The sequence below is a fragment of the Paroedura picta genome, chromosome 18 (assembly GCF_049243985.1).
Source record: "Paroedura picta isolate Pp20150507F chromosome 18, Ppicta_v3.0, whole genome shotgun sequence".
Lineage (NCBI taxonomy): Eukaryota > Metazoa > Chordata > Lepidosauria > Squamata > Gekkonidae > Paroedura > Paroedura picta.
In genome coordinates this window covers 18,245,741-18,270,791 of record NC_135386.1, presented here as the reverse complement: position 1 = coordinate 18,270,791, position 25,051 = coordinate 18,245,741, and the positions used below count along the sequence as shown (strand labels likewise).

Genomic DNA, 25,051 nt, shown 5'->3' with positions numbered 1-25,051 from the left:
CTCGCCAGCCAGAGAGAGAACGGATGGGCAGGGGGGAAGAAGGCACAAGTCCCGCCCCACGAAGGAACCGGGGAAGGGCTTACAGGCTGCCACCTCCAGTCCCCATCCAAGCCACTCAGATCTGCACGTCGATCCGTGGCCAGGCCTTCCTTGCACAAAGGGAGGGGTGGGGAGGGAGGCGGCGTCTCAGAAGCCTTGAGGCTGATTATTTTTTTTCTTGGAGCAGCAGGCAGCCCCCCACCCCCTCTGCTCCCCCACATCTCCGCCACGTTGCTGATCTGCAACACGCTTCTGAAAGCCCTTCTGGTGCAAAGACAGTTTGAACTTGAGGAGGTGAGGGGGTGGGAGAAAGCATGGCCTGGGAGTAGGGTCCCACCCCTGAAAGGGAGGCAGAGAAGGCCAGCTTGCCCCGTGGGTCAGCTGGGCAGTCCCAGGGAAGTCCATCTGCAAGCTCAGGCCGACTCTGCTGGGCTCAGCACATCTGTACGGGGCTGGTAGGTGCTATTCCCAGGTTGCAAGGCGTCCTTCTACTCTGGGCTGGGCTGACCCAAGTTGGGGGGCCACAGGCTCCCCAGGAACTTCCCTGGCGACTACAAAGGCCTGTCCACATCTGGATGTGAGTGGTGTCTGCTGTCTGAGGAACCATCTGCCCCGCCCAGTCCTCCTGGCATGAGGTCCTTTGACGCTTGGCCACTGTGCATTCGTCTCTTGGGAACCCACAACCCTCTTGGCCACAGTTCCCTTCTGGTGACGCTAAAGACCAGGGCCTGGTGGAATGACCGCCTGGAAGAGCTGAAGGCCTTGCAGGAGCTTCCCCAATTCCTCAGGGCCTGCAAGACGGAGCTCTTCTGCCAGGCGTCCGATTAAGGTCAGGGGGAGGGATGTCTAGACGGCCCCTCCTCCAAACGTTTTAACCTTTCAACATCTAGAAAACTCTTATTGAGAGCCGGTTTGGTGTAGTGGTTAGGAGTGCGGACTTCTAATCTGGTATGCCGGGTTCGATTCTGCGCTTCCCCACATGCAGCCAGCTGGGTGACCTTGGGCTAGTCACAGCACTGATAAAGCTGTTCTGACTGAGCAGTGATATCAGGGTTCTCTCAGCCTCACCCACCCCACAGGGTGTCTGTTGTGGGGAGAGGACAGGGAAGGCGATTGGAAGCCGCTTTGAGCCTCCTTCGGGTAGGGAAAAGCGGCATCTAAGAACCAACTCTTCTTCTTCTTATTGTCTACACCGAACAACAGCAAGTTCCTTGCGATAGCGGCACCGGTCGTTCCAGGAAGGCCTGCCTTGAGCCAAGCTCTAGCCTCGGGGCCTGACCGGAACTGGCGAGCGCGCCCAACGCCAGGGCTTCCCGCCCCTCATCTAACCCGTTCACGAAACGGCGCTAACCGTGACAACGGAAGGAGGGGAGAAGTTATCTGCATGGCTTGCCGGCATCTGCCAGCTGTCAGAGCTGGAAGCAAAATTGAGATTTAAGGTTGGTTAACTTGTGTGGAGAAAACACAATCGGCAAACTTCCGCCCGTAATAAATTAGGAAAGTTTTATTGTTGGCATCTCAAGGAGGACTCACCATTAACTCTTCCGGAGCCGGTCGGTCCTTGGGCTGCTTTCTCATGCTGGGGAGCCCCAGAAAAAGAAAGAAATGTCGTATTATTATTATTTTCTAAAAAGAACTGTTTTCTGCATTCCCTTAAAATGAGGAAAGCTTCTTACATCCCAAATTACAATTGACCACTAATTGGAAGGGGGGGGAGGAATTGGTTTAGCACAGGGGTAGTCAAACTGCGGCCCTCCAGATGTCCATGGACTACAATTCCCAGGAGCCCCCTGCCAGCGAACGCTGGCAGGGGGCTCCTGGGAATTGTAGTCCATGGACATCTGGAGGGCCGCAGTTTGACTACCCCTGGTTTAGCACATAAAACTGGAGGCTGGCGGGCAGTGGAGACCTCTCTAGCCCTCAGCTCTCTACCTCCCCCAGACCTGGAACCAGTCCTGATTCGGACAGATCCCTCCCTGTCATGGGTCAGCACACTCCCCCATCTTTCTTTGCAAACTCAAGCATCCAGGGAGATCCTGCTCCTGTTGCCATCTTCCAGCGAGATGCAGTCGAGCCAATGGGGTGCAGTTAAGAGCAGTGCACTTTAATCTGGACAACCAGGTTTGATTCTCCACTTCTCCCTACACATGCAGCCAGCTGGGGGACCACAGTTCTCTTGGAGCTCTCTCGGCCCCACCTACCTTACAGGGTGTCTGTTGTGGGGAGAGGAAGGGAAGGCAATTGTAAGCCACTTTGAGACAAATGAGGCCTGCTGGGTGACCTGGGACTAGTCACAGTTCTCTCAACGCTCTCTCACCCTCACCCACCTCACAGGGTGACTGTTGTAGGGAGAGGAAGGGAAGGTGTAGTGAAAAGCGGGGTATAAGAACCAAATCTCCTGCCAGCAGGTTTATGCTTTATTTTTTGCTGTGTTGTTCGGGACTCCCTCAGCGATCCCTAAACCCTGTTTTTATGTTTGGTACGTATTTTAACTTTGGTGTTTTGTTCTCTCCCTCTTTTTTCCTTCCTTTAATTAATTAATTTAGATTTTTATACCGCCCTTCCATACGGCTCTGGGCGGTTTACATAAAATAACAATCTGTATTTGGGAGAGGGTGTTGATTTTAAAGGTTTTAGACGTTGGTTTTTAAAGTTCGAATTGGTCAGTGGCTTTGGCGGATCCTGCAAAGGCAGGATAAACATTTTGCAAAGGAGCAAATAAACAAAAGGAAAAAGAGGTGAGTGAGACCTGAACTGGGCCACCCACGGATCGGGTTCTGCTCACCAGAAATGGCGTGCACCAATCGTGCCCCCCCCCCTGCGAAAGAGGGAAGGCTGCTCTGAGGGGCCCTCCCAGGTGCGCAGCCACGCCAGCTCTGACTCCCACCGGAAACGACAGTGTGTGTGTGTGTGTGTGGGGGGGGCAGCCGTGGTGGGCCCCCCCCCATGCCTCGCCCCCCTAATGACCGTGGCTGGTCCGACTGCAGGCCGCATTCTTGCGAGCTGTTCAAAGCCGCCTTGGCGTCCCGTTTAATCTGACATTCCAAAGTAGCTGGATCTCGTGGGAGAGCCAGGCTATTATCTGCCATCATTCACGCTTCAGCCTGACATCTGTGGACATTTCTATAGAGGTTAGCCCTCCTACTGCCTCAATTAAAAAATATAAAAATGGTACGCTCTCCGATTAATCTCTGGGCGCAGGCGGAAAAGCGCCGTCCCCGTACCTCTCCTTCCAAGAGCAGGATAGATCGCCGACAATTACGACTGCGGCGTGAAAAGCCTAACCCGCCCAAAAGTGGATCAGCTTTATAATAAACACAAACCTTTGTATTTATTATTTCAATTAGCCGGAAAGTCACACTGTTAATTCTTTTATCAGAACGGTGCCCGGTGGGACGTTCCCAGGGAAGGCCTCTCTTGCATCGTCTTTGCCGAGGCAAACAATTCACCCTCTTAGACAACAGTCCTGGGTCACTTTCTCGGGAGTAGGGTCCGCTGACACCAAGAAAACAAACTTTCAAGGAATGGCAGGATTTGAACCAGGGAACGAGGGGGCACCTTGCGAGGTCCCAGTATGGGATGAGCATCGCAACAGAGTTCAGCACATGTCCTATCAGCACCGGGGACAGCGCCCTCCTGCGTGGTCTTCTTCTTGACTAAACTCCAGGGGGGAAAGCGCTTTCTAGGCCTCCCTTCCAAAGGACCGGCGCTTAGTCTGACGGAAAGTGGAAGGATCCGGCAGGCGTAAACTGATGTCCCGCCCATCAGAACACGACTCCCCCCCCCCTTCACCTCTGCTAAATTATACCCAAATTCCTCAATTGGAGCCAAACACACATTTGGGCAAAAGGAGGAGGGGGACGAGGGGGAGGGGAAATGGCTCTGTCCCCGGAGTTCAATCTTTCCCTGTTTTATCCCTTTGCTGCTGATTAGCCTTTTATATGAAATGCAGCATTAAAGTGGCTCCTTTCCTGCTCAGGATAATAGCTTGCATGCAGATCTTTAACCTTCCGGTGCCCGGGAGATTCCTGCTTTAAAACAGATTCCTTTACATTTCTTTTCCTCCGGTTAATTGAAGTGGCCTCCTATCAAACAGGGCAGCTTGCCCGGAAGCTCCCAGACGTGGTACGGTTTAAAAATAACGCGCCCCACCACCAAGAACTCCTCCTCAAACCACCCCCCCTCTTAAAACCGGTTCTAAACAAATCAATCAAGCGCACAGTCCAGGCCGTGCTCAAAGGAGAGACAGGTCTGCTTGCGTGGTTTTTTTAAATATGAGAATGGCTGAATAATGGCCACCAATATGATTATCTGTCACTCTTCTCCCAGCCGTGGGATGACAGAACCAAGCCCACACCCAGCAGTTCCTGGAGAATACACCCCAAACCCTTTTTAAAACAAGGGTGGGGAGGGGTAAACAAAAAAGCCCCCCCTCCGAAGTACTTTTATGACCCTTTGTGTAAATAACGTTTACATAATTTAAACAGTTTGCTCAGCTTTGCTGGCCCAGCTGCCCAAGGCCTCCGAGTCCCCCGTGCCTCTGGAAGGAATGGCAAGGCAGGAGCGAGGAGGTCCTGTGGTACTGTGGAGTTAATGGCATGTATCATTTACATCGAGGGCACGGAACGCTTGCAAATGAAGCTTACCATTGAGTGATGAAGTGTACAAACGGCTCGGAGAACTCCCCAACCGGAAGGACAGGCGATTCCTGCAATTGGGTTTGGATTGGGGGAGAGGGGAAAGGGGGGGGGGGGGGAGGCCGGTCAGGAGGAGAGAGGGAGAGAGAGAGAGAAGGGAGAGAAAAACCCAGAACGTGTGAGTTCCATTTGCTAATTGTGTAGCTGCTTCTAGATGGAAAACAAGACAAATTTAAAAAACAGGCTGCCCGGGTGGCCGAGTGGCGGGTGGGGGGGGGGAGAGGACACCCCCGAAACAGTAAGGGACAGTCTCGGGACGTGTTAGGAATCCTGCCTTTAGAAGTAATGAGTGTGGCACGATGGGTGAAAAACATGTGGAAAAAAAGACCGAGGGGAGGTAAGTAAGGGACAAGGATAGCCACGGGGCAGAAACGAAGGTAGGGAGAGTGTAAATGAGAAATTAATGATTATTTAAGTAACACCCAAATGGTCTTGTAATTAACAAAGAGCCGGGAAATTATTCTTGCGCCGACCTTTGCTTCCTGCATCCTAGCTGCTATTTATTTACACTTAGCAATCCCAAATCTTGTTAGATTTAAGGGGGAGAGGTGGGATTGGCACGGCGGGGGAGGGGGTGGGGGAAGAGCTCGGAAAGATGATGCAAAAGGAAAATTCGGAAATTGTGCGTTGAGTCCAGTTAACAAACAATCCATCGAAACAGAGAGCTGCAAACGTGCATTAACACAAACCAGCAAACGCAGGCAAGGAACGCATCAGTTTGGGGAAGAGTATTCCATCGGCAAAAGGAGGGATTTGCAAATTGAGGACCTCCCCCCCCCCAGAATGACAGAGAGATTTGCCACTGTTTATAGTGTAACTGCTCAGGATGTAATGAAATTGCACCGCAGAGTACTTTAGCAGCCATCTCATTAGACCTACCGTTGGAACAAGAGAGTCAGCTGCAAGCGACTCTCTTCTCATTTGCTATTAAAAATACCTTTCGGCGGCTTTTGCTACCGTTCCTCCCCCCCCCCTGCCCGCCCGCCCGCCCCGCATCTGTGCCCCCCCATCCCTGGGTGCTCTGCAAAGTATGATGCATGCACCTATTTAAATTAACAAAGGAATGACTTATTTTAATCTCGTCGTGCTTTGGAGCGCTTTGGCCATTTGCAGCAGCCATACATCATCCGGTACAACCTTCCAGCGCTGCAGGCAAGAGACGCGGGAGCGTGCAGCATTTGGGGGCAGCCAAACCATTTCTCTCGCGCACAACTGTGTCAAAGGCATGTGCGCCGCTCATTACGGCTGAGGGTTGCGAGGGAAATTGCTTTGATGCCGTGTTGGGGGGGGGGATTTTCTTTTTTTTTAAAAAAAGGGACGAGGAAGATGAAGAGGAAGGAATCGCTGAAATAACCCGGTTGCACGTCTTTATCGATGGCGGCAGGAAGACGGGGCCGGCGAGCTGCTCTGACGTGATTAGTAAATATACATATAATTGCGGCAGCCAATTATCAGAAAAACGAGAGCGGTAATTGCACGACAGAAAATTAACTAGGACTCTTATTAAGGCTTTGTTTCCAATGCAAACAATCGGAAATTGCAGCAAAATACAATTAAATCAAAAGTAACTGAAGAGGAAACGGTGACAGCGCTTGCGTCTGAGGCATGGTTTGTGAATCTGGCGGCGTGGGGAGGAAGGGCGGCTTGGAAGAGGCGCGGACGAACAAGCCGAGAGGGAGACGGAGGGCGTTCTGCAGCTCGCCCGCAAGAGGCGTCGATGGGAGATAGCTTCAGCGTACGAATACCCCTTCTTCAGAAATCCAAGCACTTAAATTATCTAGATAACACCCGTGCAAGGTAGGCCAGTAGATGCAGTCTGTTCAGGTTCTGGATGAAACCTGATTGAGGGACCTACAAGATGAGTCACACAGCAGCAAAGCTTCCTATTAGACAAAACCAGTCAGCTGACACACCCTGACCACTATAAAAGCTTCGGACAGCCCAACACGGTCGCCATTCCAGCAACTCTGGGTGGTGAAGATCACATTCCCTCCACTCCACTTGCACCTTTGTTGGAAAGTATCCCTAGTCCCACTGCATACCCCACAGGTCAGACCCCACCTGGAGTGCCGTGGGCACTTCTGGGGCCTCACTTCACAAATTATGTGGCCAAAAATGAGAGGGTTCAGAGGAGAGCGATGAGGATGATGCGGGGCCTGGGGACCAAGACCCATGAGGAAAGGCTGAGGGACTTGGGAGTGCTCAGGCTGGAGAAGAGGAGGCGGAGATGGCTCTCTTGGGGTACTTGAAAGGTTGTCAGAGGAGAGCAGGGAGAAGATTCCTGCTGGCAGCAGAGGATAGTTTTTAAACTATGTGGGGAATGATATTGGCTTGATAGCAGGAAAAAAATTAATGGGTTTAAACTACATGGAGAACGAGATTGGCTAGATATCGGGGGGGGGGGGATTTCACAATCAGAGTAGTTCAGCAGTGGAATAGGCTGCCTAAGGAGGTGGTGAGCTCCCCCTCACTGGCAGTCTTCCAGCAAAGGTTGGATACACACTTTTCTTGGATGCTTTAGGATGCTTTGGACTGAGCCTGCGTTGAGCAGGGGCTTGGACTAGATGGCCTGTATGGCCCCTTCCAACTCTATGATTCTATGGGTCTAGATCAGCCATGGAATGGGCTGCCTAAGGAGGTGGGGAGCTCCCCTTCACTGGCCGTCTTCAAGCAGCGGCTGGACAGATCCTTCTCCTGGATGCTTGAGGCTGATCCTGCACTGAGCAGGGGGTGGGACTAGATGGCCTCCATGGCCCCTTCCCACTCTAGGATTCTAGGAGTCTAGTTCAGCAGTGGAAGGGGCTGCCTAATGAGGTGGGGAGCTCCCCTTCACTGGCCGTCTTCAAGCAGCGGCTGGACAGATCCTTCTCCTGGATGCTTGAGGCTGATCCTGCACTGAGCAGGGGGTGGGACTAGATGGCCTCCATGGCCCCTTCCCACTCTAGGATTCTGCAATTCGATGAATTGTCCGAGAAGGACAGCGTGTTTCTTCAACAGCACTGGGTTTTTTTTGCCCAAGACCACCTGCTTTGTTAATGAGGCAATCTCTGAAGGGGGGAGGGAGTATTTCCGATCTCCCTGAAGGACAAGGGGAATATACAAAGGGACCTCTAAAAAAAGAAGCAGCAGCAGCAGCAGCATTAGGAACCCACAAGTCCTTCCTCCAGATCCCTCCTGCGCACAGAGCTCTCCAAAAAGGGCTGCTGCTTCCTTTCAATTCCCTCCTTCCTTTTCATGGGTCAGGGAGAGACCAGACCAGAGGTGGCCCCAGCCCTGAACCGAGGGGGAAAGAGATTCAAACCAAGCAGACTGCTGTGCACGCAGCCTAAGTACAGAGAAGGGTAAGGAGTGTGTGTGTGAGTGTGTGTTTTGGGGGGGGGGGAGTTGTCTGTGTTTTGAGTGATGCCTTTGCCTTGTGAATAATGAACAGTTCAGGAAGGTCAACCCATTACAACGGAAACTGTTTAATTATTAATTATGCACAATCTATGAGCGAAAGGACAAGCCCAGAATGTTTAATGTGTGTGTGTGTGTGTGTGTGTGTTTTGGAGGGGGGCTCCAACCAGAGCCTTGCTTGGCATTTTGTGATTAGCACATGTCAGCAAGGAGCTCAAGCAGAACCAGAAAAACAGAGCATTGGAAAATCTCCATCAGGGAAGAAGATGTGTACAAGGACGGCCTTCCAAGTCACCTGCAGAGGTGGATAGCCTTCCAGGGTAGGGACCAAAGCTGATGAAAGTAGTAGTCAAGCGACCACTGGCAGGTGACAGGACCAGTCCAGTCTGGGGCACTCTGAAATACCTTGAAATGCTACAGCAACCAAGAGTGATGCCCCAGAAACTTGGTTTTTATTTTTATTTATTTATACCTTGCTTTTCTTCCTAGTGGACACTGTTCTCCATTTTTATTCTCCCAGAAACCCTGTGAGGTAAGTTAGGCTGAGAGTGCAAGACTGGGCCATGGTCACCAGTGGGGATTCGAACCTAAGTCTCTCCGAACCTTTCCCAACACGCTAACTGCAAAACCATACTGGCTCTTTTGAGCATCCAAACACACAAATTTCTCTGTATCCACAACCTGGATTTTTCAATAGGTAATGAATGAATAACCCATTAATTTAAGCCTCAGAAAGATGCAGGGATTAAAAATATATTTGTTATACTTCTGTGCTGCTGCTCCAAGCCAGCTAGCTTGCGGTGGCTCATAATCCACAACATTAAATAGACCTGGTCAGATCATTCACAATGGCTTCAGAGGCCCATTGTACTTCTACCCTAAAGCAAAGTGGTTTCTGGAATCTATGGAGTGCAGACTTCTAATCTGGCGAGCCAGGTTCGATTCCCCGCTCCCCGACATGCAGCCAGCTGGGTGACTTTGGGCCTGTCACTGCACTGATAAAGAGCTGTTCCGAACAAGCAGTAAAATCAGGGCTCCCTCAGCCTCACCTCCCTCACAGGGTGTCTGTGGTGGGGAGAAGAAGAAAGTAAGCCACTTTGAGACTCCTTCGGGTAGAGAAAAGCTGCATATCAGAACCAACTCTTCTTCTTCTTCTAAGTTTCCGAGGAATCTCAGGGAGTGCTGAAACACTTTACGGGCAGGAGGGCAATCCTTTTAACGTGGCCCCCTCTCCTGCAGAGGATTCCATTTTTGTCGGCTTCCGCTCTTGCGGCAGAAAACATGGAGGCATTGTGCGCAGCTCCCCTCTCCCGGCTTTAAATAGCTGAGGCACGGAGCATGAAGCGCCACCAGTACCTGACTCTACCAGAGGGACTTGGCTAGAAAAACGGAGCCCATTTATTGTCCCCCCCCCACCCCTCCGCGAAAGCCTTGCGCATTCTTATTGCTTTCTTCATAAAACACCGCCGCAAATAATCAAGCATGAGCACTGACACCCACAAGATTGAGTTTTTAGGAACCATTAAATGAGTTTGGCCTCCTGGGAAGGCCTGTTTCTCAGGTTGGTCTAAAGGTAATTATTCAGCGATTCCTACCTGTAGTTTTACCTTGTCCCTGTATAGCCTTTGCATCAGGCACATGGGTGAGGTCACCATTTCTGGCTCCAGTCAAGAGAACGGCTCCGGCGGGGCAGAAGCGATGATGGATAGATACATCCTGACACTTGGCTCTCTTCCGTACGTGGGCATTTAACATCAGGCGGACAGAAACAAACACGGTGCTCGCTGTCACACCTCTCCCCCCACCCGAAAAAAAAGTTAAGGTTGTTTTTTGGAAAGGCACCCTCCAGATGTGAAAGTGGAGACTTCAACTTGTGATTGAAACAAGGCCAAGGAGCAACCCTTCCTTGGTCTTCAAGGTGCTTTTCCACCAGCCTCGTTCAGCACCGCGGACAGCGATTGTGAGACCCTGGTTCCCCGTCTGCCTCAGATCACTTTCCGCTTCTAGAAAAGTCACCGACAAAGGCATCCTTTTCCAGCTGTGACACTTTGGGAAGACCTCAGCTGGGCTCCCAGCAGGCCGAGATGCACCGTTCCACCAAGGGCAGCCTCCCCACCTCTCACACATGGCCACCAAGAAGTACACTGGCCTCCAAAGGGATTGCAACATGCCTAAGAATGAGCACTGGGAAATGCAACAGATACTGGTTGAGGTCCCGTGGAGATCACCCAGAGACCTCCAGTCCTTTGTGTCATGGGAATGGGAGGTGTTGGTAACCAAGACGGGGCCTGCCAGACGAGGGAGAGGAAGAAGGGCAGAGAACAGGAGCTACCCGTCCCCCGCTCTGCCAAGCTTGTCATCCACCACAAACCCTCACCCTGGTCAGACGATCTGCCCAAATGCTCCTAAACGTGGGCTGGAGGCGACCACCTCTAAACGCGTGCGGATCGTGGGGGCTGGGAGGGAAAGCTCGCCCCGCGTCAAGAGCCGCCCCCCCTGCACGTTTAAGGACCTTCTGAGCCCCGAGTCGCTCTCATGAAGTTGCCACAGAAGGGAAGCATTTGGCCCGAGATAATCTGTCTTAGAACACTGAGCACGCGTAATGGAGGGGGCTCCCGTTATCGCCAAGGCACGGAAAACAACAGCAGCTGCGCCATGCCGAAGAGCAAACAGCCCTCCTCTCCTGAGGTCCTTATTCAGAAAGAGACACACACATTAGCACAATAAGTGGGGACGATTACTCTCCCCCAACAGGGCCGCAGCTTAAAAAGAGCCGAGGGAGGGGAGGAGGCGGGCGAAGGTGGCGAGGAGCAAAACAAGGCAGCGATCCAGCCGGCATGCGAGGGGGAGACAGGAGGGCGCCCACCAGGGCCCGGCATGAGCGGAAATCATCTCCCGTGGAAAGCAGGGAGTCGGAGAACCAGCGTGGTGCTCATGGCGCCGTTCTGCACAGAATGGCGCCTGGAAAGCAGGTGGCCCTTTTGAGAACTCATCCGCTTTCTCTAATTTAAAAACAACCACAACCACCACTGCCCCATCCAAGCCAAGCTTATAGTCCTCATGGAGGGGGAGTAGAGCTGGGGCCCACAAGCAGCCGCTCCAATGGATTCTCTGCTGGCACGTAATAAATAGGGCCTGTTCACGGCTGACACCCGTCCCACCCATCCCAGGGTGCCCCCCAGAAGGTCCCGTGCAGGCATTCATATCTTGCTTATGAGGTTTCCAAATTTGGGGAGAGTGGGGGCAGGGGAGAGAAGAAGAGCTGGCTTTTCATTCCCCACCTCTTTCTACCTCAAGGAGACCCAAAGCAGCTTCCAATCCCCTTTCCTGTCCTCTCCCCACAACAGACACCCTGTTAGGGAGGTGGGGCTGAGAGAGCTCTGAGAGAACTGTGACTGGCCCAAGGTCACCCTGTTGGCTGCACGTGGAGGAGGAGCAGGGAATTGAACCCAGTTCTCCCGATTGGAGTCCACTGCTCTTTAACCATGACACCAAACCTGGCTGGGACTTGATGAGCATGCAGTCTATTTGCCCTGAAGGAGCTCTTTGGGATAAGCAGATGTTTCCCAGGGGAATTCTCAGTCCAGCGCACCCCATGTCATCTGGGAGGGGATCTCTGGGCATCTACACCCCGGAAATACTGTCCAGACGCCACCTCTCTTGCTTCCCTCAAATCCCACCTTCGAGACGGAGCGGAAGAGCTCGCAACAGGATGGAATTACAGATTCTAGGCTTGGCGTCCCTCTGCTTCCCTGGCTGTGAATTACAAACTCCGCAGGAGTTCTGATTTTCGGGTTCTGTGGCTTTAATTCCCGCCTCTGATTCATGTGCTGGCAATCGGAAGAGTGCCGTTTCCCGCTGGAACTGGAAAAGGGAGCCCCCTAATGGCAAGGAGGCCATCCTGGATCGGTCCCCAGACACAGACCTGCTTTTCGGAGTTCCTGCCTTGAGCTGCTGTGTCGGGAGGGATGCCTCATTCAACTCCCCTGCCTCCCACCGGGGCAAGAGGAAGCCTTTTCTAACTGGCTGCAAAAGCGCAGCTCTTGTGAGGCGTATGGAGCAGCATCCGTGAGTGGCTGTTAGCCCCTGGATGGAAGACTCTGTCTGGAGCAGTGGAACTCTGTTCTTGGTGCTGGTGGGGCACGGTGGGAGGGCACCTGGAGTTCCGCCTCCACCACCTGACCTCTTGGTGGCACTGGAGTTTTGGGCACTGGGTGACACAGAGTTCTGGACTGGATGGGCCACTGGCCTGACCCAACAGGGCTCCTCTTATGTTCTTACGTCTGGGGCAGGGATGTTGTGTCTTCTTGGGGCTTGGGGGGGGGCACAGTGGGAGGGCTCCTGGAGTTCTGGCCCTGCTGTTGGACCTCCTGATGCCCCCTGGGTTTTGGCCCCTGAGTGAACCAAAGCGTTGGCTTGGATGGGCCATTGGCTTGACATAGAGAGTGAACTTGCTGAACGGGGGGGGGGGGGGAAGAGTGGGTTATATATCTATTATCAGCCATCTTGATATTGTGTTTTAACCATGTTTCTATGGGATTTTATTGTATTTGCGGATTTTTGTAAATCATCATGAAACATTTGAGAGTGGCAATATATAAATATAAAAATAAATAAATAAATATAGTTGAGAAAAGTAATGTGGGAATACAAAACAAACCCCATGGAGTTTGGGCTATGGTTACACATGTTGAAGAGAAACAATGTCTCCCTGATCCCAGATATGTAGCTGCTCCATCCATCCATCCATCCATCCATCCATCCATCCATCCATCCATCCATCCATCCATCCATCCATCCATCCATCCATCCATCCATCCATCCATCCATCCCTATCTCATTTTCACATGGAACCCAATGTGACAGTCCAGAGAGTGATCTGCTAACTTCAAGGGCTGCAACAAACCCCCTCCAAGCCGAAGACTCCCCTCCATCCCCGTGGAGAAGGACAGCTTCTCTATGCTTAGGGAGCTTTTGACAAGCCCCGGAGCAGCCATTCCCCTCCGCCATCTCTGCATCACAGCAAACAAAACCAGGCAATTCCGGATCTTTGGCTGACAGGGGTCTAAACAGCAAGGTTCCTCCCGTTCCGGGTTCCTCCCCCCCCCAGCCGAGCCCAAACGGCCCGCCACCTTCCAACGCGCTCTTGCTTACAACTCAACTCTGACCCCTTTTAACGGGGTCCCCTTTGGCGGGCCTCCAAAGCCGCCCGAACGCCTGCCTCGTTGAGAGGTACGGAGCGCCACTGCCACATCTGGCAAGGTGGAGAGGTGATCAATTAACACGCGGGCTCGAGAGGGTCCCTCTGCCATCGGGGAGGACAAAAACACGGACTTCACGGGAAGCGAGTCCCCCTCGCCCAAGGATTTCCCGATGGGGAGAGTCAGGAAATGCCAGCGCGCAGCACAAGGCCGGCCGGTGCTCGACGGCGGGGAGGAGCAGAAGGCAACTTGTCTATCTGCGGAGAACGACAGGCCATTGTGCTTCATTAGGAAACAAAATATAAGCTTTCCAGTCCATTAGGAATGACTTTAGGAGTGAAAAGCACATAAGACGGTGACTCACCTCATCAACAATGCACTGGAGTAACTGGAGAGGCTGCGATGGAGAGGGGAGGGAGAGGGGAGAGAAGTATTAAGCCATATGCAATATCTTTACAGTGGAGCAGAAAGAACAGGGGGAGGGAAGCGATGAAATCATTAATGCAATAAAATATAGCAAGATTAATCAACGGCAGCCGACTCCTATAAAAACATCGCGGCTCAGGGTGTCCTATTATTTCTAATGGTACCTAATCTAATACAGGCAGTTAAAGGTTTGCATTTTCTGCAAAATGCAATTTGCTAAGTTTAAAACAAGGCATTCAAGCATGCCAGGGAAGCAGCCATCAGGAAAAAGAAAAGTGAATTTTTTTCCCAAACTCATAAAGCTTACCATTAAAGATCCCTGGTTTTTCTGAATCTGAAAAAAGAAGGGGGGGGAGAGAGAAGAGGCAGCAATATGTAATTAGCATGTCATAATCAAAATGACTCACTTGGACACATTATGATCACTGAGAGAAAATTATTGTATCGCTGGTGGCAATTTGTGGGCATGTGTTAACACAATTTACATAATGAAAATACACAAATGTTAATAGCTCCCTTCTCATTTATAGGCGAAAGTCAGCAGAATGTTAATTTCACACCACACTTTTGAGTACCCTCCAGGTTGTATTAGAATAGGGAGGAAAACCATAATCCATTTCAAAAGGCTGTTTACGATTCAGATATAAATAATGTTTTATATTGCTCGATGGTGAACACGGCGCTTAATGTTGCAATCTCGGCTAATGTTATGAAGCTCACTCTTTTTAAATTAAAAACCGATTTATTTAAAATTGAAATTAAATCATAGTCAGAAATTAGAATTTTGGATTACCGCCAGCGTTTGCTTCCTCCCCCCCCCCGCCCCAATCCCCCGCCTTTTTAAGGAAACTTTAATTATGCGGCTGAACTATCTGCCTTGGAAAACAGTAAGTTTACGCCTCACTTTTGAGAACGTCTCCGAACATACGCAGCGACTTTCTTGGATCGGAAACGGCTAATATTTTTGGGAAACTTGTCATTGGTTGGAGATTGCCCAGCCTGCTTGACCCACCCAAGATTTTCTCCAACATGATACTGTCAGATTCAGAGGGGCAGCACCACACAAGTGGCCTGATGAGGAACTTCTCCGTTGTCTCCAAGCTCCTAACAGTCAAGACGACCCACTGCTGGGCCAACTGGATGGATGGCACCAAGGACGCGGTTCTTCCACCGTAGCCTCGATCGACCCACCGGCTTCTCTCACTGGAGAGAGCCCTTGGAATGTTCCAGAAACGCACGCAGCTAACTCGGTTCTTCTCCGCCACATCAACACCCTTCCCCAGCTGGCAAGAGACTCCTTTGGCCAAAAGGGTCTTTGGCTGGCTCACGGTTAACTTGGCCTGCCCCTTCCGCTCAATATCCTCAGCTGGGCACTGCCAGAGTGATGGATGGCTGTGCTTCCACGGGCAGCTTGGGAAACTCTCCTCCCTCCCTCCCTGGCTAGCTGCAGGCATCATCTTCGAAGTAACCAGTTTACACAGGTAGTAAAAGGGCATGTGTGTGCGCGCACACAAACAACCGGTTGGCCGTTACTCTCACCCCTACACTGTTCTTCTGCAAAGGGGCAGTGGAAGACGGGTCACCGTTTCCTGTTTGGAAAGAAGGACTCGCCCAAGGAAGAGAAACACACACGGAAGCACAGGGCAGCCCTGCAGCAGAAATACTGGGGGGGCTTCATTTTAATCACTGGGATTTACAACCTGTAAACGCGGCTTATCCTGTTTTGATAAACAGAACTACAAAGTGATAACCAATAAATACAGGTCCTCTCGAATGCTGCCTACTAAAAATATTACCTATGCGTCAAAATACTAAAAGTAACTACTCCTTAAGCCCCAAAAGATTAAAATTCCCAAAGCTCTCCCGAACCCCCAATTTTGAACGCTCCTGGACAGAGGCCCTTGTCCTTCCACGTGCTTCATGGCTCCTGGGGCCCTGTTGGCATTAAAGTGGCAGCAAAGATACATTTAATTTCACAGATGCTGTTTGGATAAAGTAATAACCCTGATTACGGCAGGACGGGCCAGCAGCTGGCCAGCAGATTTGAAGCTGTGAAGGGCTCCAGTGGAAGACAGTCAGAAGAGCCGCTACGGATCTGTGCTTTAGGGATATACTCCTGAGAAGTGCCCTTGGACCATCTCACAGGTAAGGGAAATGCAGGGTGAACCTGCAGCCTCATGCCGGCAATCCCTCACCTCAGCCACATACCAGCTGGCCTTTGGCACCCTCCTCCAGAGGTCCCCTCCGTGGCAGCCAATGGGCAGGCAGCTCATTCCGTCTCTACAGATGACATGGCCTACATCTTGGGGCGGAGGGGAGACGCTGTGGCACAGAATGCAAGTAGAGCGTGCCGTAAATCACATTTACTTCCAGCGACACGTCATCGGGAGCGATTAAGACCCAGCATCGTGCAATATGCTGTTTACATTTCAGGGGGCAAAATATCTGTCCGACAACCTGTATGGAATATTTACCACGTGAATGACAGCTAATTGGGCTTGCTCGCGGGGGGGGGGGAGGCTTTGCTGTTTCCACATCCCCATTGGGTGCCACCTCCCCCACCCTTGCGCTTGGCAGGGAAGGCTGAAGGACCGGAAGAAGGGCGGGAACGGGAGATGGACAGGAAGGGACACTTTCAGAGGGTAGCCGGGTTGCCTGGCAGAAGAACGGCTATATTTTGTTGTTATTATTATTTATTCTATTTGTATGACCCATCAACTTTGTCTTAGAGCCCCATCAAAATCCAAGTGCGGCCGCCATCTTTCCCCCCAAGCTCTCTACAACGAGGAATTCAGCCAGCCCTTGGACCAGGTAACGCTGGAGCATCTCCGTAAAGGCAAAACAAGCCAGTGAGCTCTGCAGGCAGACCTTTTGTGCAAAGGGCGAGCCACTGCAGCCTGCTGGTTAGAACACTGGATCAGAATCTGCTCTACCGTAAGCTGGTATTAGTGACTGAAAATACGAATATCCAGCTTTCCTTGTGGCTCAAGGTGGCATACAACGATAGTGAAAAAGAGTTTTCAGTTTAAAATAAAAAGTCAAATGGCAAACCACAAATTTCTCTCACGCCTCAAAGGTGCCTGACCTTCAACCCTCCCCCCAAAAAAACTCTGGAAAAACCCACAGGCCTTGCAACACCTCCAAAGAGCCCCCCTTTCAGGGAGTCCCTTCCGCCCAGCCAGAGCCAGGATGGGAAACGCCGGGGCTCTGCTGAAGACCAAACTGGCCACCCCAATTACGGGCTGCCCAATTGAAGGAGCTGGCCTGTAGGGACATCGGGAAGGAGACGACCCTTCTAGTCCAGGCCGTCTTGAACACGCCTATTGATTATTTTCACCTTATGGTTATCAATGTATGTTGAACAAATTCAAAAATATTTTAACATTCATTCACTCCCACCCTTTCGGGAAAGCCTCCCAGCAGCGTCAAGAAACTCCAGGGTTTCCCGAAAGTCTGTGCCAGTGAATGCAACATCCCTTGTCCCTGGGCCCCTGGGCCAGCAGGGGCGGAAAAGGGGCTCAATTCCTGCTTGGGATCTCCGCCGCCTTGCCGCTTACTCTCCTGGGCGATCTTGTGTTCCGCGCCATCCTTGACCCTGGGTCAAGTGTGCTTCTTATAAAACCCCCATTCTTTATTTTCGAGGTGGCAAACGCCAGCCGCCTTCACCAAAGAAGAGGATAAACCAAGGAAGGCGCAAGAGGCTCTTCGGAAGCAAGGCCCGCTCAGCAGCCCTCCGAGGGTTTCGTTCTGCGTATTATTAGCGGACCTTGTGATTCTTGTCCCTGCAAGCCCTCCACGCTCAAGGGCTGTGCTCTTCTAGACTCTGGAGCGTGAGAGCCTTAAGGAGACCACGCTGTAAGAGCTTCCGGCAGAATGGGGAAAGGGGCAGGATTTCAACTTCCCAGGGTCCGCTGCGCCTCCCACTCAGTTTGCTCGAGAGGATCTTGCTGTTGTCCGTGGATAAAGAGCAGCCTAAAATATACCCACGGCTCTTTTATTTATGCCTCTTCTCCAGGGACCTGCTTGAAGCCGCTCACAGAGTTAAAAAAAGACACCAACACCCCCCCCCCATAAAACAATACCATAAATGTTATTAAAGCCAGTCATAAAAGCAAGCCAAGAGTGCTCCCTGGGGACATAAAAACAGCATAAAAGAAACATCTAACGGGCTCGAACAGCCTCTGAAACACAGTTCTCCAGATAGAAACTACCGATTCAAGGTTTTGCTTTTGACTTTTTAGGCCTTTTGTGGTCTGGGCCCAGCATAGCTGAGGGACCGTCTGCCTGCCCATGCCCTCAGAGAGTGCTTTGCTCATCTAATACCAAGAGGCTAGTGGTCCCCAGACCGAGAGAAGCCCACCTGGCTTCAACCAGGGCCAGGGCCTGTTTAGTCCTGGTCCCTACCTGGTGGAATGAGCTCCCGGGAGAGCTAAAACCCAGACAGAGGTCTCTGGGCTCTGCAGGGCCTGCAAGACGGAACTCTTACACCAGGTGCTTGGTTGAGGCTGGGAGGTAATTGCCATCTAAAGACCCCTCCTCTATAGAATAGCAGCCTCCCTGATATCAAAATCAGATACCAGGCTAGAGAGCTGAGAGGTATTTATTAGTATAAGCCCCCAATGCTTTTTGTGTAGAGAAATGTAAAATGATGTTTTGTTTGTATTGGAATTGTAGTGGTTTTAATAGTTGTGAGTCGCCGTGAGCGGGCTGGGCCAGGTGTGGTGGGATAGAAATCTAATCAACCAACCAACCAACCAACCAACCAACCAACCAACCAAGGGATCCCTCAAGTTAAAAACCTGGGGAAAGATCTGTTTTGATCCGGAGTCTAAAACACCGAAAAATAGGCACAACGTAGGTTTCACTATTCCACTAACTTACAAACAGGGATTTCCCCCCAAAAGGGGGGCCACGTTGGCTTGCAGCAGAAGAACTAGATTCCATTCCAGTAGGTCCAACAAGACTTGGGGGGGCGCAAGCTATCATAAGTCAAAGCTCTCTGACGAAGTCAAAAGTATCTGCCAATGTGAGTTTTGACTTTGCCCCTCCCCCAAAGTTTTGTTGATCTTCAAGGGCCTACTAGCCTCCAATCAAGAATAAACAGAATAAAACTAATTTCCAAAAAAAGTTTTTAAAAAAACCCACAGATTTTGCAGGATGTTGAGGTATCTGATTCAGCCATTAAAAACCCACGTGCCCTTAGACATTTTAAATACAGGGGGTAACAAAAGCTACTATGTGAAGTTGCAATCCTGTTTTTTTCTTTTCCTTTTTGCAAAGAGCCAACAGCCTACAAAGGCAGATAAATATTGTACATAATAAAATACATTCTTAAGGACCTTTAATTGTAATTTAAGATGGGGGGCAGCATCGTTTTGGCTTTAATGTGCGGAGCGGCCCGGTATTTTCAACATCCGACGACGACAAACACGCGGAGAATTTCACTGCCGCTCTTCCAATTTATTTTCACCAAATAAATGAATGCTTAAGTGACATTTCTGTCAATTGGAGGGGAAAAAAACAACAACACACCAAACAAAACAGTTTTCTATGCGCTCAGTTAAACAAAATTATGCAGCCCTCCCCGGGTTGATAAGTGGCTCTTGTGTTGGAATGAAAACAGGCCAAGCTTAGTCAATATTATGGATTACTTATGAGAAAAAGAACCTTGGACCTTGCTAATCCCGTGGCTTCAGACAGCAGACGGCGGTGGCTTCAATTACAACCAGCCAATTATTCAGCCCTTTAAGATAAGGCAAATAAATGAATTGCTTTCAAATGGAAGTCCTTGGATGAGGCACTCTCTCGCCCCCTTTCAATGGCATCAGCAGGAATCATAATTAGGGAGAAATTGGTGCAAACAAAAATAAATATATACATAAACGTGCATTTTCCCTCCTTGGAACGCGGGGGGGGGGGGAAGGCTTTTGAATGGGTAATCAAAAGACATTTTGCAAAATGTTCCCTGTTAAAACAGGAGGACGGAGGGGGAGAGGTCACCCTGGGCTTGTTTACGAGTTACTTTTCCAGCCGCTAACCAATGGAGAAGTGGGATTTTCCATTAATTAGAGCTGGAAATGCCGAGCACAGGTGGAGCTTTCTGTGCATGCAGACCTTTCCTTCTGAGCAAAGGAAGAGTCCAGGGTCACCTCTCAGACCAACACGGTTTCATGGCAGGCAGAAGCTTTCGTGGGCACGCCCACCTTTTCAGGCTCCGGCTCCGTCCTGCGGCTAGCACCAAGATGGCTACCCGGCTGAACCTACCGTCCTTCCTTCCGATACTGAAGTGTGCAGAGGTTGGCGCTGTGCGCATCAAACTGCTCCTGGCAACACAACACTGCCCCTGGACCACCGCACGGGCGAAGCAGGCTTCGGTGCTCCTGGCAACGCAACCCTCTAGGCCCCTGGACCACTGGGAGGGTCACTTTCTTTAGCGCTGGAGGGGAAAACCAAATCCATCCCGTTCCCCCACCCGATTCCTGGAGCCAGAAGCAGAATCTCAACGTGGCTTCCAATCGCCTTCCCTTCCTCTCCCCACAACAGGCACCCTGTGTGGTAGGTGGGGCTGAGAGACCCGGACAGGACCGCTCTGTGAGAGCAGCACTATCAGGACTGTGAGTAGCCCAAGGTCACCCAGCTAGCTGCATGTGGAGGAGTGGGGAATCAAACCTGGTTCACTGGATTAGAAGCCACTGCTCTTGACCATGACACCAACTGGCTCCCACCTAACACCTAACTCCCAAATTATCCCTGGAAGTCTTCCTCTAAGACAAGAGGAAAACAAGAGCCAGGCAGTCACCTGGGCAGGCCAAGGAGATGGCCAAGATCCCATTAACCATTCATGACTCTCCCCCAAGCCTGTTGGCTGATCTTGGGATTCACCCTAAAGGTCAACAAGATTTCCAGGGTAGGAGCTGCTGAGAATCAAGCGTCCCTTTGTTGGATGCTAGAGGGAAGGGAGTCTTGGCTCCCAAAAATCTTATGGGCCTGGACTGTAGATGCAATCCGGCAGACCAACATGCCCCCTGCCCCTGCCCCCCCGGTGCTTTACAGGCTCTGAGATGACCCTTCCCCAAGTGAGCATGCCTGCTGCTCTTTGAGAGTGACAAGGAAGGGAGCAGGGAAGTTGACATGGAGGGAAGTGGGGGAGAAGGGAGTGGCCATTCCAGCTGTGGGTGCTTCGACTTGATTCCCGGGGCGGAGGGGAGTGCAGAAAAAGGAGACGGTGGCATCTGGAGAAGGGTCTGTGATGGCGTCTCCCAGGACGGGCCTTTGGGCCGGGACAAGCTTAAAGCCGCCTTTAAAGGTAGGCAAAAGATATCGGATCTGGCTGGGATGGTGCTGATTCATCCGCTCATGGGGTAGCCAAAGGATCAGAAGAATGCCTCCCCCAGGACCTGCCCTTAATTAAAGGGGGCTCTTCGGAAGCTGGCAATTTCTTCTCAGGTAGACTATGAAGAGTCCACTGAATTCGAAGAACGAACTCAGCCCTTCGGTGGAGAGATCAGAGGTTTCTGAGGTGCTGAGCGGGCTTTTCCCCCAAGGCGTGGGAGGAAGAGACCTGGTAGGTGACAAGAGAAGATGACCTCAAGTGAAGAGTGACCAGGGAAGGCTGAGAAGGAGGAGAAGAAAACTGGTGGGAGAAAGACCAGAGAGATCCGAGCAGGCGGGGTCCATTTTATTATTTAAGAAGCACTCAGCTGCACCAGGGTATGACGCGAGGCACCGAAGGGAAGGAGCAAGTCCAGCCGGGGAAGAGAAGGAGAGGCCCTTCCTTGAGAAAGAGCCAAGATGGGTGCTGGGAAGAGGGGAGGGGAAAGAACTGGGACCTCATTTGTGTCAACGTCACCCAGGGGATGAGGAGGAAGACTCAGTTGCCCCGATCCTGTGATGCCCTGCCCGTGCATGCCTGTGGTTTGGACCCAGTACTCTGGCTTGTTGTGGGCACAGAGAGGCTGCCACCCTGGCAGGGCGGGCCCATGCCTTTGAATCAGAGTCTCACCGGGGACTCTGGACCGATCCACAAAAAGATTCCCCTTTAATAGGGAGCTGGACTGCTGCCCTCCTTCCTAAGACTCAGCCCAGCAGAGGGCCGTGCGGAATGGAAGGCTCTTTAACATGCTCTATTATTCACTTTTGTTTCCGCCGTGCCGGGCGCCTCTACCCGGAGAGAAGCAATATGTCATCATTTTGCTCGGCTAACTGGCCTAACCATCTTGTCCCTTTGAGTTAGGAGCCAGGCGGTGACACTCCATCAAACCCTTGGCAAAAGCCAGGTAGGAAAAGGCCGCCAGGCGAGATGGGAACCGGCCAAGTTTGCAATGCTGGGGCTTCACCGGCTGCTCCGGGAGGGGTCAAAGGCCACCGCTGCAGACGCCCCCCCTTCCCGGAGGGGCAGCGCACCCAATCACATCCCTGGTGGCTTTGCCAGTTCCAGGATTACGGCTACTCACTGCCATGCCTGCGTCAGGAACGCCTGGAAAGACACATTTGCCATTGGCTACTTCTCTCCTCTTTTTTGGGGGGTGGGATGGGATGGGTTCCTCCCCTCCCCTCCTTATCAAGTCCCTGATTTGAAACAGATTTTTAACAGATAATCTTGCTCGTTATAACAATATCTCGCTTGCATTTTATTCAAATAATTCTTAAAAACAGCTTTAAAAGCCGTTTGGAGCGCACATCAAGCGCACCATCAATCAAAGGCAAAACAAAAAAAAACAACCAAAAAAATATATTTTCCGCTGGCGGTTGTATAAACATCAGATCAACTTGGCGGATGTCTTCAAGGATTTTAGACTGAACCATAAAAAACTCCATTAACTTCTGACAAAGAATGCAAATTAATCGCAACATGGGGTGAGATGAAATTAGAGGCTCTTCTCTAATCAATGACAAGGCGGGATGAAATATTTACGCCTTCCTTCCCCTTCCCCTTCCCCGTGCTCGGGACCGCACTCCTCCAGCCCAGCCTCAAACGGAAGGGCTGGCCACGCCCGTCTGCACGGCAAGCTTTCCCGGCCACAGAGCTAACTCCCTGGCAAGTTGCGGAGATGCTCCGCCGTGCGCGAGCCTCCCTCCCCCTCCGAATCTCAGGTGCCCCCGAAATTGTTATTCACACGTCTCCGGTGCCAGTGGAGAAGGGGAGGGGGAGGGAAGGGGAGAAAGTGGTTGGCACAGACAGATGCACCGGGAACCTGAAATGACAGCTCTGCCCTCCGGAAGCGCGATCACTACAGAAGAATCTAGTACAGCCTCCAGGTGAAATGTCTGGTGCTCCATATGGAGCAGAGAAAATTAACAACAAGATGGAAATCTCACAAGCAGCAGGGAGCTAGAAGACTTTTTTTTTTTTGGTTGAAAAAATGAAATTTAAAGATGAAGGAGAAGTAATAAATTAATGGGGTGTGAAAACATTCAAAGCTTTACAATACTGGGGGGCACTATTTGCTCAGATTTTTTTTTTTTTTAAGCAGGGGGTTGGGGAGAGAAGTGCCGTCTTCCCTCCCCCTTCCGAACTTCCGAGTCGTTTTGATGTAATTTATTAACAAAGATCTGCAAGTGTATCCAAAAACAGGGGGCGGGGGGTGGGTTTCCAACCATTTTTAGCCAGATCTAGGCTGAAGAGTTTAAATACATTTCTTGAAACCCTCTTGGGGTCAGGAGGTGCGGGGTTACCCTCCAACGCTTCTGGAGTAGTTTGAATACCCACAGAGATTCTTTTGCCAAAGGACAGTTCCTAATATTTCTCAGCCAGCACAGTCTAAACAAGCTACTGCCCTCCATTAAACTGCGATTTAATCCGGACAATCTGGGTTCCAGAAGGAGAATCTGTACCGAGCTGTCCTTCCCAAGCTGCATTCTGCAGTCTCAACTGATCTGCTGTGGGCCTTCCAACTCCGCAAAAGCCTTTTACCCTCCTGCAACTCTTTCTGCTCAACGTTGGAGAATGTGGCCCAGCGCGCATTAAGGCAATGGGTGGTTTTTGAAACACAAAGTTGAGCCTTACCTGTAACTGTTGTTCATCGAGTATTGAGCAGGTCTGCCATCGGAGAAGTTCTTCCAGCCCAAAGCCTCCGGGGGCCACAGGCATGTGCTGCTGACCTCAACCAGGGCCCATTCCGCACACCTAGGATAATGCACTTTCAAGGTGCTTTGGCAGCTGGATTATCCTGCTGTGCGGAACAGGAAAATCTACTTCTAAAGTGCCTTGAAAGTGCATTATCTATCGGGTGCAGAATAGGCCCAGGTGTGACGTCTGAGAATGATGGCAAATGCTGCAGAATCCGCAGAACGCTGACCAGCAATAATATGTGGCTTAGAGCAGGGGTAGTCAACCTGTGGCCCTCCAGATGTCCATGGACTACAATTCCCATGAGCCCCTGCCAGCGAAGGCTGGCAGGGGCTCGTGGGAATTGTAGTCCATGGACATCTGGAGGGCCACAGGTTGACTACCCCTGGCTTAGAGAGTTTGATGGCCTTGGTGCCCAACACTCAAATCCTAAGGATGCAGCAACAGGCAATTTTTTTCCCCAGGGGTCACCTTAGACAAAGGATCCAAGGCTTTGAGGACTTGCCCCCAATGCTGCTTTAAGTTTTGATGCCCTAACCCCCCCGAACTTTGGAAGTGATGTGTTGGCTAGCCTTACATGTGGGGATGTTGTGCCCTTCAAACCCCCCCACACACACACACACACACTAAAATCTTTGTGTCATCTTTGCCCCACAAGAGGTGCATTTTTTGAAAAGGGCCTGCACAGAAGAACGATGATGAGCAAGACTTGTTTAATACTAGATTCAAACGAGTAGCCGTGTTGGTCTGAAGTCGCACACTAAAATCAGAGTCCAGTAGCACCTTTAAGAGCGACAAAGATGTATTCAAGGCGTGAGCTTTCGAGGGCAAGCACTCTTCGTCAGATTGACCATCATAACAGTAGGACTCTTGCTTTTAAATTCCTCCTGTTATGATGGTCAGTTCTTAGTCTGACGAAGAGTCGGGCGGTGATGATCCCAACGATACGTTAATAAAAACATCAAGAGAATCAGACATTGGCTGTATTGATCAAACTCCAAGGCTCCGCCTGCTTAAACACCTGGCAACAGCGGTGCCTCGTCTAATTATCACCATATTTCAATGTTTTCTCTGCAAGTTGACACATTTGCAAGTGAACTGCAACGGGGTGGGGGGGGGAGGGAGGGGAGGGGGGATCTAAACCCCACAGCTCAACATCACACCCTGAAAGCACAGGCTCCAGCGGAAAACGTGACTGGCGGAAGCCGTCCTTCTCCCCGCTC

At 51.2% G+C, this 25,051-nt stretch overlaps 1 protein-coding gene across 2 annotated transcripts in view; it reads right to left on the bottom strand.

The window, feature by feature from the left end:
• MAP2K5 (mitogen-activated protein kinase kinase 5) overlaps positions 1–25,051 on the bottom strand; it is a 111,428-nt gene that overhangs the window by 15,869 nt on the left and 70,508 nt on the right. For both annotated transcript variants that reach the window (XM_077317405.1, XM_077317404.1), the window contains exons 18-21: positions 14,067–14,093; positions 13,698–13,730; positions 4,686–4,747; positions 1,573–1,618 (exon numbers count right to left, since the gene is read on the bottom strand). In XM_077317405.1, coding sequence (XP_077173520.1) covers positions 1,573–1,618; positions 4,686–4,747; positions 13,698–13,730; positions 14,067–14,093 — 168 coding nt within the window. The remainder of the gene's footprint in view (positions 1–1,572; positions 1,619–4,685; positions 4,748–13,697; positions 13,731–14,066; positions 14,094–25,051) is intronic.